The sequence below is a fragment of the Canis aureus genome, chromosome 23 (assembly GCF_053574225.1).
Source record: "Canis aureus isolate CA01 chromosome 23, VMU_Caureus_v.1.0, whole genome shotgun sequence".
Classification (NCBI taxonomy): Eukaryota; Metazoa; Chordata; class Mammalia; order Carnivora; family Canidae; genus Canis; species Canis aureus.
The window spans coordinates 27,339,162-27,351,654 of record NC_135633.1 but is presented as its reverse complement, the minus strand read 5'-3'; the positions used below and the strand labels follow the sequence as shown (position 1 = coordinate 27,351,654).

General features: G+C 44.0%; 2 protein-coding genes across 61 annotated transcripts in view; one reads left to right on the top strand and one right to left on the bottom strand.

The window, feature by feature from the left end:
- Positions 1–12,493, bottom strand: part of LOC144294885 (uncharacterized) — a 91,171-nt gene that overhangs the window by 36,069 nt on the left and 42,609 nt on the right. For 17 of the 41 annotated variants that reach the window (XR_013362239.1, XR_013362232.1, XR_013362237.1 and 14 more), the window contains 2 exons: positions 9,682–11,831; positions 9,347–9,416 (listed from right to left, as the gene is read on the bottom strand). Coding sequence is in view for 2 of the 41 variants with exons in the window: in XM_077867006.1 (XP_077723132.1) it covers positions 9,347–9,416 (70 nt within the window). In the remaining 39 variants the exon portion in view is untranslated. Of the gene's footprint in view, positions 1–4,710; positions 4,877–8,638; positions 9,315–9,346; positions 9,417–9,681; positions 11,832–12,493 lie in introns of those variants that run through there. The other 24 variants (XR_013362241.1, XR_013362218.1, XR_013362248.1 and 21 more) reach the window with 9 other exon arrangements.
- Positions 1–12,493, top strand: part of C2CD3 (C2 domain containing 3 centriole elongation regulator) — a 152,841-nt gene that overhangs the window by 125,472 nt on the left and 14,876 nt on the right. For 7 of the 20 annotated variants that reach the window (XR_013362211.1, XR_013362210.1, XR_013362209.1 and 4 more), the window contains exons 31-32: positions 441–1,353; positions 5,940–6,051. Coding sequence is in view for 17 of the 20 variants with exons in the window: in XM_077866960.1 (XP_077723086.1) it covers positions 441–1,353; positions 5,940–6,051 (1,025 nt within the window). In the remaining 3 variants the exon portion in view is untranslated. Of the gene's footprint in view, positions 1–109; positions 397–440; positions 1,364–2,251; positions 2,320–5,251; positions 5,443–5,939; positions 6,052–6,908; positions 12,410–12,493 lie in introns of those variants that run through there. The other 13 variants (XM_077866956.1, XM_077866952.1, XM_077866959.1 and 10 more) reach the window with 9 other exon arrangements.

Genomic DNA, 12,493 nt, shown 5'->3' with positions numbered 1-12,493 from the left:
CATTTGGGTGACAGATAACTTGCTTTTATTTTCCAAGTAAGATATATAGTTCTAATAACTGTCATCAAATACATAAATAAGTAGATTCTCATTTTGATTTTTAATATAGGTAATTACTGAAGTAAATGGAAGCATGAACATGCCCACCAGGACTCCTAACTCCCAAGAATTCCTGAGCATGAGCAGATAGTCTCTGAAAGCATTTCCACAGATGTAACTACAACTATAAACAGATTAGATTTTGGTCCTCTGATGTTAGAATAAAGTACTAGAAATTGTATTGCCTTGAATATAGTTTCACTGACTCGGGTGGATTAACTATCTTTAAGATTTGTTCAAAATCTGATTGTAAGAATACATCCGAATCTAGAGCCTAGCATGGGAAATTGAATGGTGTGTGGCCCTACCTTGTAGTAAGAGTGATATCTGTTGCTATTCAGATCTGCAGACTATCACCAGGAATTCTCAAGCATCTTTGAGTTCTCATCGAGCCAGTAGAAGTGGAGAGGTTCACACCCTACCAGATGCTCAGGATACTGTGGCCATGCAGGAACGAAGCACAACTCCAGACCTGCCATTGGCAAGACCTCCGGATGAGGGCAGAAACTCCCCAACTCCCCTTACTCTTGAAGAGACTTCAGGCAGAAGAGGAGTGCTCCATGAATCCCTGGGGTACACAGTACCCATTACAAGGATGCAGAGCAGTGAGGAAACTGAGGCAGGCCCAGCCTACAGTGATGAGGACTATGAAGAAGACATCATTGAGCCCAGGACCCTCAATGACATCACCACCGTGACAGACAAAACTAGCCCTTGGTCCAGTTTCATGTCAGACACAAATGAGATCAGCCTTCAGCCTGATAAGGTATATAGGGAAGACCCCTCTTGTCCTTCAAAGCCTTTCCCCAGAGAGGAGCTAAAGGGCAAAAGTAGCCCTCTGTCCAGCGCAGGAAGAGGGGTCAACCCCCACCTGCTTAGGCAGGATTCTCCTAGCCAAAGTCTTATTGCTTATGAGGTCGAAGCCTCTCATGCCAGGGATGGAGAGCCTGCTTCAGCAAACCCTCAGGTCATCACACCAGTGACGCCCTCAGGAGCCCAAGAGAGCAACGCCTCTGTTGGATTGAGCTCACCAAGAGCAGATCAGGACCAGGAGCCCAAGCCAGAGGCCCAAACTGAGAATGAAGCTGCCTCCAGTGAACTAAGTGACTCTGCTGATAGCTTCGAGAAATTCCCTCTCCACTTACCCTCCCAGAGCAGAAAGGAAAGTCATCGGGAGCTACTCATCAACTGCCCTGACATCAGGCAGAAGCAGGCAACATCTGGATCAGAAGTGTCCACAAGGCAGAGCCTCCTGTATCCTTTGGTATTTCCCATATTTCCCACAAGTAGTCCCTTAAGCCATTTCTAGGCATTTTGGATGCTGGCACTTAGGCTAGCCTGGTGTGTGAGTGTGAGCAGTGGCCTCCCTCATGTAATGCACTGGAAGATACAGGAAGTCCCTTCCTTCAGAAGACTTGCCCATGCTAATAAGGTGCTGTGATGCTATTAACACCCACCATCTGAAGCATCATGCTTTGAATTGGGTTTAAGTGCTAGTAGCACATTCATTAGCATAGCCCCACATGATTTACTGGATCAATCTATTGGGTATTTTACACTTGAAGGCAGAGTTCTGGATATAAGGAATGAGACCTTTAATCGCAGGTGAAATAGAAGTAGGGGGTGCAGAGAGAGGGGAAAGGAGAGTAAATGCTCACTGACTGAGCATTTACTATGTGCCAGGCACTTCACATACCTAAGTCTTGAAGGTCGGTATCATCATTTCTATTTTGCATGTAGGGCAACTGAGGCTCAAAGAGTGATCTGCCTAACAGTTTTTTTAGAAAAAAAACAATGAGAGAGAAAGTGGACACAGTTGAAATGCACTTGCCCAATTCGCCCCACCCCCAAAATGGCAGTGTTAATGGGGGGAAGGGACACCTGACATTCCCCCTCTTCCTGCTTTGAAGCATAGATGGACATGTAATGAGAAAAAGAAACCAGCTAGGACCATCGACAGCCCTCACATCTGTTGCCTAACTGGCTGATCAGATCAGCTCACCTGACATCCCAACAGCAAGCAGGAGTTACTGTGCAGCTGCTGGTGAAGGAGTCTGTTTTACTGAAGAGGCCAGGGGGCCTGTTTGTGACCCTTGCAGACTCAGCTTCTTATTACTTGTGTGACATCAGATCTATAATTTAACCCTCTGAGCCTCAGATTCTTCACCTGTAAAGTGGAGGCAGTTGCCCACCTTACTCACCAGACTGTACATGCCCCAGGTAAGTCAGGGACCTTGTTTTATTCTGTGTCCCTGGAACCAGACATTGCACAGAGAAGGGATTAGTAAATCTAGATTGAATAGAACTATCATAATTTCACAGAATTCTTGAGAAAATCCAATCAAATTGATTATTGAGGAAATTAAGTGAGGTGGAAACATTTTTACCCACTACACAAATGTGATTCGTGTTGCAGGGCAGAGAGAAACTAAAAGGTAGGGGTGAGGGATCAGGAGACCGAAACCATGGAATGGCTGGAGGGGGAGCACTGGAAGCACACTGCCTGCAGCAGAGATCCTTCCTGCCTCACTCATCCTGGCTTCTGATGTTGTTGCCTTTACAGGCAATTTAGTCATGCTCAGAATGTATGTCTGTGCTGGAGCAGTCACATGTGCCCAGATCCTAAGGGCAATGCTCTAATTCAGACCTTGCCAAGTATTCGTTCTTCAAAAAAATGGGTATTGCCAGGCTGTGTGCTGCTACTGAAGATTTAAATTAGACTTTACCTCAAGAAGTTCCCTTTTTTTTTTTTTTAAGAGTTTATTCATTTATTCATGAGAGACACACAGAGAGAGAGAGGGAGGGAGGCAGAGACACAGGCAGAAGGAGAAGCAGGCTCCACGCAGGGAACCCAATGTGGGACTCGATCCCGGGAGTCCAGGATCACGCCCTGGGCCTAAGGCAGGTGCTCAACTGCTCAGCTACCCAGGGATCCCCAAGAAGTTCCCATTATGAAGCAGGGACAGGCAACGATACAGTTTATTGTTTTATATATTTTTTAATTTTATTTATTTATTCATGAGAGACCCACAGAGAGAGAGGCAGAGACACAGGCAGAGGGAGAAGCAGGCTCCACACAGGGAGCCTGATGTGGGACTTGATCCTGGGTCTCCAGGATCATGCCCTGGGCTGAAGGCGGCACTAAATGACTGAGCCACCCAGGCTGCCCCAGTTTATCATTTTAATTGCTGTAATGAAACATGGACAGAATGCTAGGGAGCAAGAGGAAAAAGCTGCTGTAACACTGTTTAGAGGTATCCCAGCAAGCGAGACCATAGAACTGGACCTCAAAGATGAATAGCATTCTGTAGGTAGAGATGAGAAAAAGTTCTAGTCATAGTGAATTGTGTTTGCAGAGGCATAGCCATGTGAAAGAGCCTGGCCTGTAGGCAGTAGTTTACTCTGGTTAGAGCCGAGGGGTATGTGGGATGGCAAGGCAGGGCTACATCTTAAAGAGCCTTTTATGCCTGGCTAATGTGCTTGGACTCTAAACTTCAGGGTCCTTATCTTTAAGATAGAGGTACTAATAGTACTTCTCTTGTGGGGTGACTGAAAAATCAATCAACAGTATGGACTACCTAGCAAAGTGCCTGGTACCTAGTGTTCAGTAAATGATAACTGGTAAGCAAGAGTGTGATTGGTCATATTTACATATTAGAAGTCATAAATGCCTTGTAGAGGGTGGATTATGGATTAGATGAGGGGAGACCAGAAGCAAGGAGACGAGGTAGGAAACTTGCAATAATAATAAAAGGTGAAGAAATGTGACCCAAAACAGACTGCTTTATGATGAAGTGGAAGGGCATAGATTTGAAAGAATTAGCCACAGGAAAGAGAAAGAAGGAAATATAAAGTATGACTTAGAGATTTCTGTCACAGGTTGCTAGGTAAGTGAAGTCACTGACTGGATAGGGAACAGCACATAAAGATAGACAGTTTTGGGGGAAGGTACAGATTTCCATTTGGACATGTGTGCCTGTGAGACATCCAAGAGGAGGCCAACTATAAAGGTGGGGTGTCTCTGGAAACAGATCAGGGCAGCGGGAAGAACCTCAAAAGGGAGAACCACACACACAAGATGGAGCCCTAGGATCACCAGCAGGCTTCAGAACAAGACATGGCCACAAAAGGTGGAGAAGAGCTGGGCAGAGGTGGAAAAGCAGGAGGGAGGCAACGTGGGAGCAGAATTTCAGGGAGTAGTGGACAATGCTCTGACACTTCAGACAGGTCCAGTAAAATGTAGACTGGTGGGTGGCTTTAGCATTAAGGAGGGCAGTGCAGACGTGGGAACGGAAGGCAGACTTCAGTGGGGGGAGGGAACCAGAGTAGTAAACACAACAAGAATAGGCAACTTTTTCCCATTAAGCAGAGAAATAAGAATAGCTGACATTTAATGAGCACTTGATGTGTCAGGCATCATTCTAAGCACTTGCGTGTATAGAGTCCTGTAATCCTCAAAGGTACTGTTATTATATCTACTTTACAGGTGAAGAAATGGGTGCAAAAAATGAATTTTCCCAAAGTTACCGTCTAAAAAGTGACAAGTTACTGTGGGAGCAGTAAGGCAGGAGGTGATAGGTTGAGAGGGGGAGCTTAGTGCTTCAGACACACCTGTGACACCTCATAGCAAATCTTCCCCACAGCATCAGCTAACTGGCACAGTTCCCAGGAGTCAGAGCAGCAACAGCAACTAGGTCCTTCTTCACTTGGGCCTCTGAAGAAGGCTTAGGTAAAAGGGTCCTTCTCCATCAACATCTCCAACTCCAACACCACCTCTCTAGAAAAATCAAGGACTTGAACCAAAGCAGGAAATGATGCATTTCATTTATTCAGTAGATACTTACTGAACACTTACTGTAATCCCAGGTACTCTGCTAGGTGACAGGAATATGACTATGAAAAAGATATCAATCATCTCTACTCTCCTGGAGTTCAAAGTCTAGCATGGAAGAGCAGTGATAAACCGATTTGAACCAGAATCCTATTTAGCTTATTGAATAGAAACAAAATTAAAACATCAAAATAGTCTCCTCCCAAACAGAATCAGTGCTTTGAATGAACAAATAAATATTTTTGGAACACTGTGTTCTCAGCACAGTACTGGGTATGTCAGGATACAGAGAAGTACAGGATGTGGTACTTGCCTTCCTAGGGTTCAGATATAGACTAGGTGGACCAGCTATTCCTACAGACAGCGCCTCGTGTGTTGAGTCCTCATTCCTGGATGTTGGCAGAGAACAGCTGGGAGGACAAGCCCTCCTTCAGTGCCAGGCATCTTCCTCCAGCCTGAGACACTGCCTTTGGAGCCACCTTCTCACCCTGACCCTGTCTGACTTCTGACAGGTCAGTTTTGGGTCAGCAGGCCCTCAGCAAGTGTCACTGAAATGTTGCTACCTATCAGCATCATGCAGGGCTCTGGGAAGTAGTGAGGTAAATGAAGGAAACTACACTGTCCCTGCTGAGACAAATTGAGAGTCGTAGCAGAGTAAAACAAGTGTTAGCCTATGTTGCAGACTCTGGGGAAGAAGTCACCATGGGCTGATGCTAGGAGAGGCTTTTAAGAGGAGAAAGGATTTTAACTGACCCTTGCAGAAAGTATAGACAGCAGTTTGTTAGAGTTGGGCAGGGTCTTCCAAGCAGAAGGCACCACTGGAGCAGAGGATTCCTGGGCAAGAATAAGCTGGACAAAATGAGTCAGGGTGACTAAGCCCAATGGAGATGCCAGTCTGGCAAAGGAGGGGGGGGATTTCTAGGTCAGGGTGACTAAGCCCAATGGAGATGCCAGTCTGGCAAAGGAGGGGGGGATTTCTAGGTATCTGTGCCCCTTAACTACCATATAGGCCGGAGTCCATTGTGGTGCCCAACTTCTTTTTGCCTCCCCAGCAATTGGAGGCCTCCTTGCGGATGCTCTCACTCTCTACAACTTTGCCACCACAAGCCACAACAGATGAGGTAAGAACAGCTGGCTGGCTCCCTCCTAGAGTCTTCGTCTCGTCCATGAAAGCGTGTGCAGAATGTAGAGCTGCCCTGGGCCAGCTTCCTGAAAAGGCGGCAGCAGTGGTCACTCCAAATTTGTGCCGGGCACATTCTGGAGACCTAGCAGTATACCAGGAGTTCACCTAGGGGTGAACTAGGCACAAAATGAAGAGTAAGTGTGTTCAGAGCAGGGCATCATCAGCTAAGACAATATGCAGAAGAAACAGTGTAGAAACATTAAAAGTAGGACTTGGCCAAGAAATGAATACCGAGTGCTGTGGGAGCGCCACTAAGCCAAGGTGGGCATGAGCAGAGAAAGGAAGCTTCAAACGGGAGATGCAGCCTCAGCACACAGTGGCTGATGAGTAAGGTCTGGAAGAGAAAAGTATCAGGGATATACCCACTTGTGTCACTATTCATCATTCAGCTGAGCTAGGTGGTTACAGATCCCAGCTCTCCTCCTCCTGCCTTGGCACAGCACCAGACCTTTCTTACAAGTGGCAAGAAAGCAATAATCTCTACTTCCATAATCATTCAGCATATATTTACAGAGTACCTATCCTGTGTCAGGCAATGTGCTAGGTTCTGAGCATACAATAGTAAATAAGACAGATTCCCTGTCTTTACGGAACACAAACAGTAAACAAAAAATATTTACAGGTTGTGATGAGTACCAGATGTTCTGTTAAAGAACAGGTCTCTCTGAGAGGGCAGTGTTTAAGCTGAAAGATGATGCTCATGGTGGTGCTTGCTGGGCACTGTTCAAAGTACCTTGTATTAACTATTTACATTTCAGCAACCTAATGATGTATATACTTTATCCCTATTTTAAGATGAAGAAACGGGATCCCTGGGTGGCTCAGTGGTTTGGCGCCTGCCTTCGGCCCGGGGCATGATCCTGGAGTCCCAGGATCGAGTCCCATGTCGGGCTCCCTGCATGGAACCTGCTTCCGCCTCCGCCTATGCCTCTACCTCTCTCTCTGTGTGTGTCTCTCAGGAATAAATAAAATCTTTAAAAAAAAAAAAAAGAAGAAGAAGAAACTGAGGCACAAAGAGGTTAAGTATTTTGCTGCAAGCAGGTGTTAAGTGACAGAGCCAAGATAGGAACCTAAGCAGTCTGGTTTCAAAATCTGTGTTCTTAACTACTGAGAAGGAACCAGCCATGTAAGAACTTGGAGATGAGTATTCCAGGCAGAGAAAACAGCAAATGCAAAGGCCCTGAGGCTAAAAGAGCTTGGCATAATCTGACACAGAGCCATTGGCACTGGAACATAAAGAGGCTGGAGGGCCCAGGGCACACAGGACATGTAACCATGAAATAGTTTAGATTTTATTCTAAATGCAAGGATATCCTTTGAAGTCTGTTAAGCAGGGGAGTGAGCTTCATTTTAAATTTTGAAGAATTCACCCACGGTGCTCAATAGAATCGGCTGTCAGATTTTGCAGCATGATGGTCATAGGTGATCTTGAAAGAGTAATTACAGTAATGTGGAGAAAAGAACCGTAATAGTACCTATGTGCCAGGCACTTGTTTTAAATCCTAGGGGTGAACTGGACACAAAGCCCCGTGCAACTTTTTAAAAAGCAAGATCATTTCAGAGAATAATACATGCTATGAACAAAATATATTAATTTATCAATTGTAATAGCAAACTCATGTTTAATGCTTATTAAGCACCAGACATTAAGTATTTTCAGTGTAAACTCATTTAATTCTCCCAACAACCAATGAGATATCGTTACCTCATTTCATAGAAAGGAAAACTGAAGCTCAGAGGTTTTTTTGTTTTTGTTTTTGTTTTTAAGATTTAAAAAATTTCTTTTTTATTTTAGAGAGAGTAAGAACAAGAGAGAAAGCACGAGCTGGGGGTGGGGGGTAGAGAGAGAAGCAGACTCCCCACTGAGCAGGGAGCCCAACACAACATTTAATCCCACCTGAGCTGAAGGCAGATGCTTAACTGACTGAGCCATTCAGGCAGCCCTCTCAGAATTTCCATATAAATAATCAGATATTATTCAATTTTACATAGAAACTGAGACACATAACTATTAAGTCACTTGCCCAGGGTCTCCCAAACAGTAAGTGATTTAAAACATATGACTTCAGACTCCATGCTTTCTATTTCACCATTTTAAAATCATGACCCTTTACTACTTTTCTAGCCCATTTGCCTTTATATGGGCTTCATTTTGCAATGAACATTTAAACATTTTTTATGCTTTTTTAAAGCCTATTTTGATGACCAATGGGATCAGTCCAGAAACCTCTTGAGAGCCTGGGGATATAGTCCTAAAGAAAAGCCATCAGATATCTAATCCTTTTACTAATGTTCCTTCCCCCTCTCGCTCAACTTCTCTAGCACCATTTTCAGGACATCTCATTTACTTGGCACATGGATCAAAGTTCTCACACATCTCTGTTTTTATCAGATCTGTAAATCCTTTCCTAGAGGAGGAAAGATGCCAGCCCCCACCCAGGAGCTCTGCATTTTTGTGGCCTTTATTCCTACTCTGGTTTGTAGTTTCCGACTCCTCTCCTTCCTCTTGCATGTCCCATACATACCCATCAGCATTTATGCTAGAGACACAGGCCTCTATCCAGGTACCAGGCAGAAGCTTGAGCGAGACACCCATGAGGTGAAATACTAAATCTGCTACTAAGTACTTGAGGGATCTTGAACAAGTGACTTGACCTTTCCAGGTTTCTGTTTCCTTATAAGTAACATCAGGCTAAAATAATTCTTACCTAATAGAACAATGGCAAGAATTAGTCTAGAGGAAGAAAGTAGACCCTGTTGGTTCCTGTTCCCTCTTCCCCACCTAGCAAAGTGGGTGAAATGTCAGTGAATCACGTCCCATAGGAAGGGAGTCTGTGAGCCACTTATCATGCAGAACTGCTGTTCCTACTTTTGTGCTTCTGCCTTCATGATGTGCCAACTCCCAGAGGAATTTACTGTCTGTGATCTGTTAAATCTAAGACACAAGTATGGATGAAGAAGAAATAAGAATTTCCACTTCAATTAAGGGGCAAGTCTAGTTTTGAGAAGATAAGTCTCATATACTTTTTAGCCACTTTTCTTTCTTACAGAAAAACTCCGTTGTTTGCTGTTCTCAGGGCCACCTCTCTCCTCAGGACTTCATTCTGGGTGCTAGTTAGGGTAACTGATCATCACAGTTCACCCCAAACTGTCCCATTTCAGCACTGAAAGTCCCAGGACCCAGAAAACCTTAGGAGGTTGATCATCCCCACTAGCAATGACCCTCTGATTACCTGATGCATTCATACCAGCATATTTTCTGAGTCTGTGCTCTTGCCTGGTTGCTACTCCGTTCTGGATAACCTAGGAATCAAATCAAGTGTGTGTTTAAGACACTAGCAAGTAAAGGCCCCAAAACTTAAGAAAAAAATTAAGAATTACACGTATTTTTTAAATCATGGAATAAGAATTTTGATTGACTTTGTTATGTTTATGGCTTATTTTAGATCTAATTGTGAATTATATTTGGGCAGGAGCACCATAATCTTCTTAGCTTATGGTCTTGGAAGGTCTTAAAAGTGGCCTCACTTTGAAGAATTTAAGACCAAAACCAGATATTTGTATTTACCCACATATTGTTTCTGACACTCTTCATTCCTTTTTCACATCCTGATTTCATGCCAGGATCATTTCCCTTCAACACAAAACTTCCTTTAGAATTCCATGTATTGCAGACCTGTGGATGACAGCTTCAATTGTCCAAAAATATCTTCATTTTGCCTTTATTTTTCCAGGATATTTTTTTCAACTGGATATAGAATTCCAACTTGAATTTTGTTTGTTTTAGCATTTTAGAGCTATCAATCCACATTCCGACTTAACATTGTTTCTGTTGAGAAGCAGCCATTGTTCCTATTGTTGCCTCAAATGTAATATGACTTTTATTTTCTGTCTGCTTTTAAGATTGTCTCTTTTTCAACAGTCTGCCTACAATGTTCATAGTTGTGGAAGCAGGGGTAGAATAGGGGAGGAAGAGCACATAGGTCTCTTCAACAGTGTTAGCAGTATTTTAGTCCTTAGGTTTGATTCTGTTGACCTTAAAAAAACAAAAGAGGCAGTTATTTTACCAGCTAAAGGAGTTTATTCTGGAACAGCAGAGGAATTGCAATTTTGGGACAAGCAAACTGTGGCAAAACAGACAAGTCTGAAGAACAGAGAGGGGCTTGCTTTTATAAGGGGAAAGGAGGGAGCTGGGATGGGCTTTTCTGCTGAGTTCTCCATGGCTAGGTTGTTGCTAGGCAAGGAGAAATTCTCTATTTTTTCCTTCTGGGGTATGTATGTAACATAAGCTTCCTGTTGAATGTTAGGTCTGCTTCTTAGCACCAGTGGTCATGTGTGAGAACTCCCCCTTCAGGGCTTCCTGAATGTTTGTGGGTTTTTTTGTTTTTTTTTTTTAAATATTTTATTTATTTATTTGTGAGAGAGACAGAGAGGGAAAGAGAGAGGCAGAGACACAGGCAGAGGGAGAAGCAGGCTCCATGCAGGGAGCCCAGTGTGGGACTCTATCTCAGGTCTCCAGGATCAGGCCCTGGGCTGAAGGCAGTGCTAAGCTGCTGAGCCACCCGGGCTCCCCCTGAATCTATTTTAAATGGAGTTTCCTTTATTTTCACAGTTGGATTGGGTTGGGGGTTCACGGATGTTTATTTCTCTTATGCTTTATAATTCACATATGTTACATAGTTTCTTTGGTATGTTACATAATGCAATCACAAAACTGTATGTAGTTAAATTTTTAAAAGTGATTAAATGGTGCCAAAATGGAGATACCAACTTCCTTCCATAAATCTGGCTGTGAATATGGAGCAGGGAAATACGATAGTGACCAGGGTAGCATAGGAGATAAAGGGAAGATTTTTGGTTTGGTTTGGTTTAATATGGGAATGACTACAGCTTTCTTTATGGGAATGCGATGATCCCATAGAGAAAAGGAGAATGGGAAGATGCAGGAGAGGGAGAGAGAAAAGAAAGGCTGGTCCTTGAGTCAGAGAGGGCCTAAGATCCAGGCACGTGTGGAGGTAGCCTTTTGAGAGGAAAAAGAAAACTCACTCTGAAGCATGAAGGCAGATGGAGAAGATGGATGCTAAAGCAAGGATTAGATTAGGATTAGAAATGTGGTAGGGATGCCTGGATGGGTCAGTGGTTAAGCATCTACCTTTGGCCCAGGACGTGATCATGGAGTCCAGGATGAAGTCCCACATCAGGCTCCCTGTGTGGAGCCTGCTTCTCTCTCTGCCTGTGTCTCTGCCTCTCTCTGTGTGTCTCTCATGAATAAATAAAATCATTAAAAAAAAAAAGCTGGGGGGGAATCCCTGGGTGGCTCAGCGGTTTGGCGCCTTGACATTAGTCAAGTCTTCTGATCTTTCTGAGTCTGTTTCCTCATCTGTCACATGGAGTTACGAGGCCTCACAGGGAGGTTGCAGAATACCAGGTGCCACACAGATAGGGTATAGAGGCCAGCCCTTAGCTCTCCTACTTGTGACTGCTTCATCCCCAGTTGTCACCTCTTGAAGGAGAGAAGGAAGATGGGTGGCCGGTTTAGCAGGACTGCTGCACAGCCAGCCAGCGGCAATTTCATATTACTTGTGATTCAATCAAGTTCTGCTGCCTCTGCTTTCTCTTAACTCTCCTGAGCAGGTACCTCTTCACTGGGACAGTTGCCTGGGTTTATTGAAAGTTACTTCTGATTCTGTTTGCTTAGCAGCTTATGGGCAGACATTCCTAAAGGGGAAGAAAGAGGTAGAAGATGAGACAGCAGTATTTTACATGTTGTTTTCTCCAGGTTTCTGTTCTCTACGCTTGTAGATATTTCTTTGGGGAACTCTCAAGCTACTCCAAGTACTTGAGTTTTTATTTCCAGTTTGATGACTGTCAAATCCTTATCTTCAGTCTAGACTTCCTTCCCATGCTGCAGATACATGTGGATCCAGCTGCATCCTAGCCATCTTTTCCTTGATGTGTTACAGTTTATTATGTCCAAAACTTGAGTTTGTCACCTTCCTTTGCACACCCCCTCTGCCACCTGCATTGCTTATCTGTATAAACTCTGCCCTCATCGTGTGGATACAGAGGTGCCAGAAGCATACGTGTCATCTTTCCCTCCTCTTGCTCCTTTGTCCCCCATGCCCCAGAGCCCATCTGTTACCAAGGCCTATTAATTCTGTCTGCTAAATATCTTTTGCATCCACTCACTTCTCACCGTCCTATCATCTAGTCTTAATCATCTCCCTCATGATTCCTTCTAACTAGTCTCACTCATGTCCATGCTTTCCCACCCTGGAAAGGAGAGCAACTCTTCAGGGTTGCCCAAAAAAGAAAAGTTTTGTTTTGTTTTGTTTTTAATTTAAAACCCATATTCCTAAGCCACTTATCAAATCTGAGTG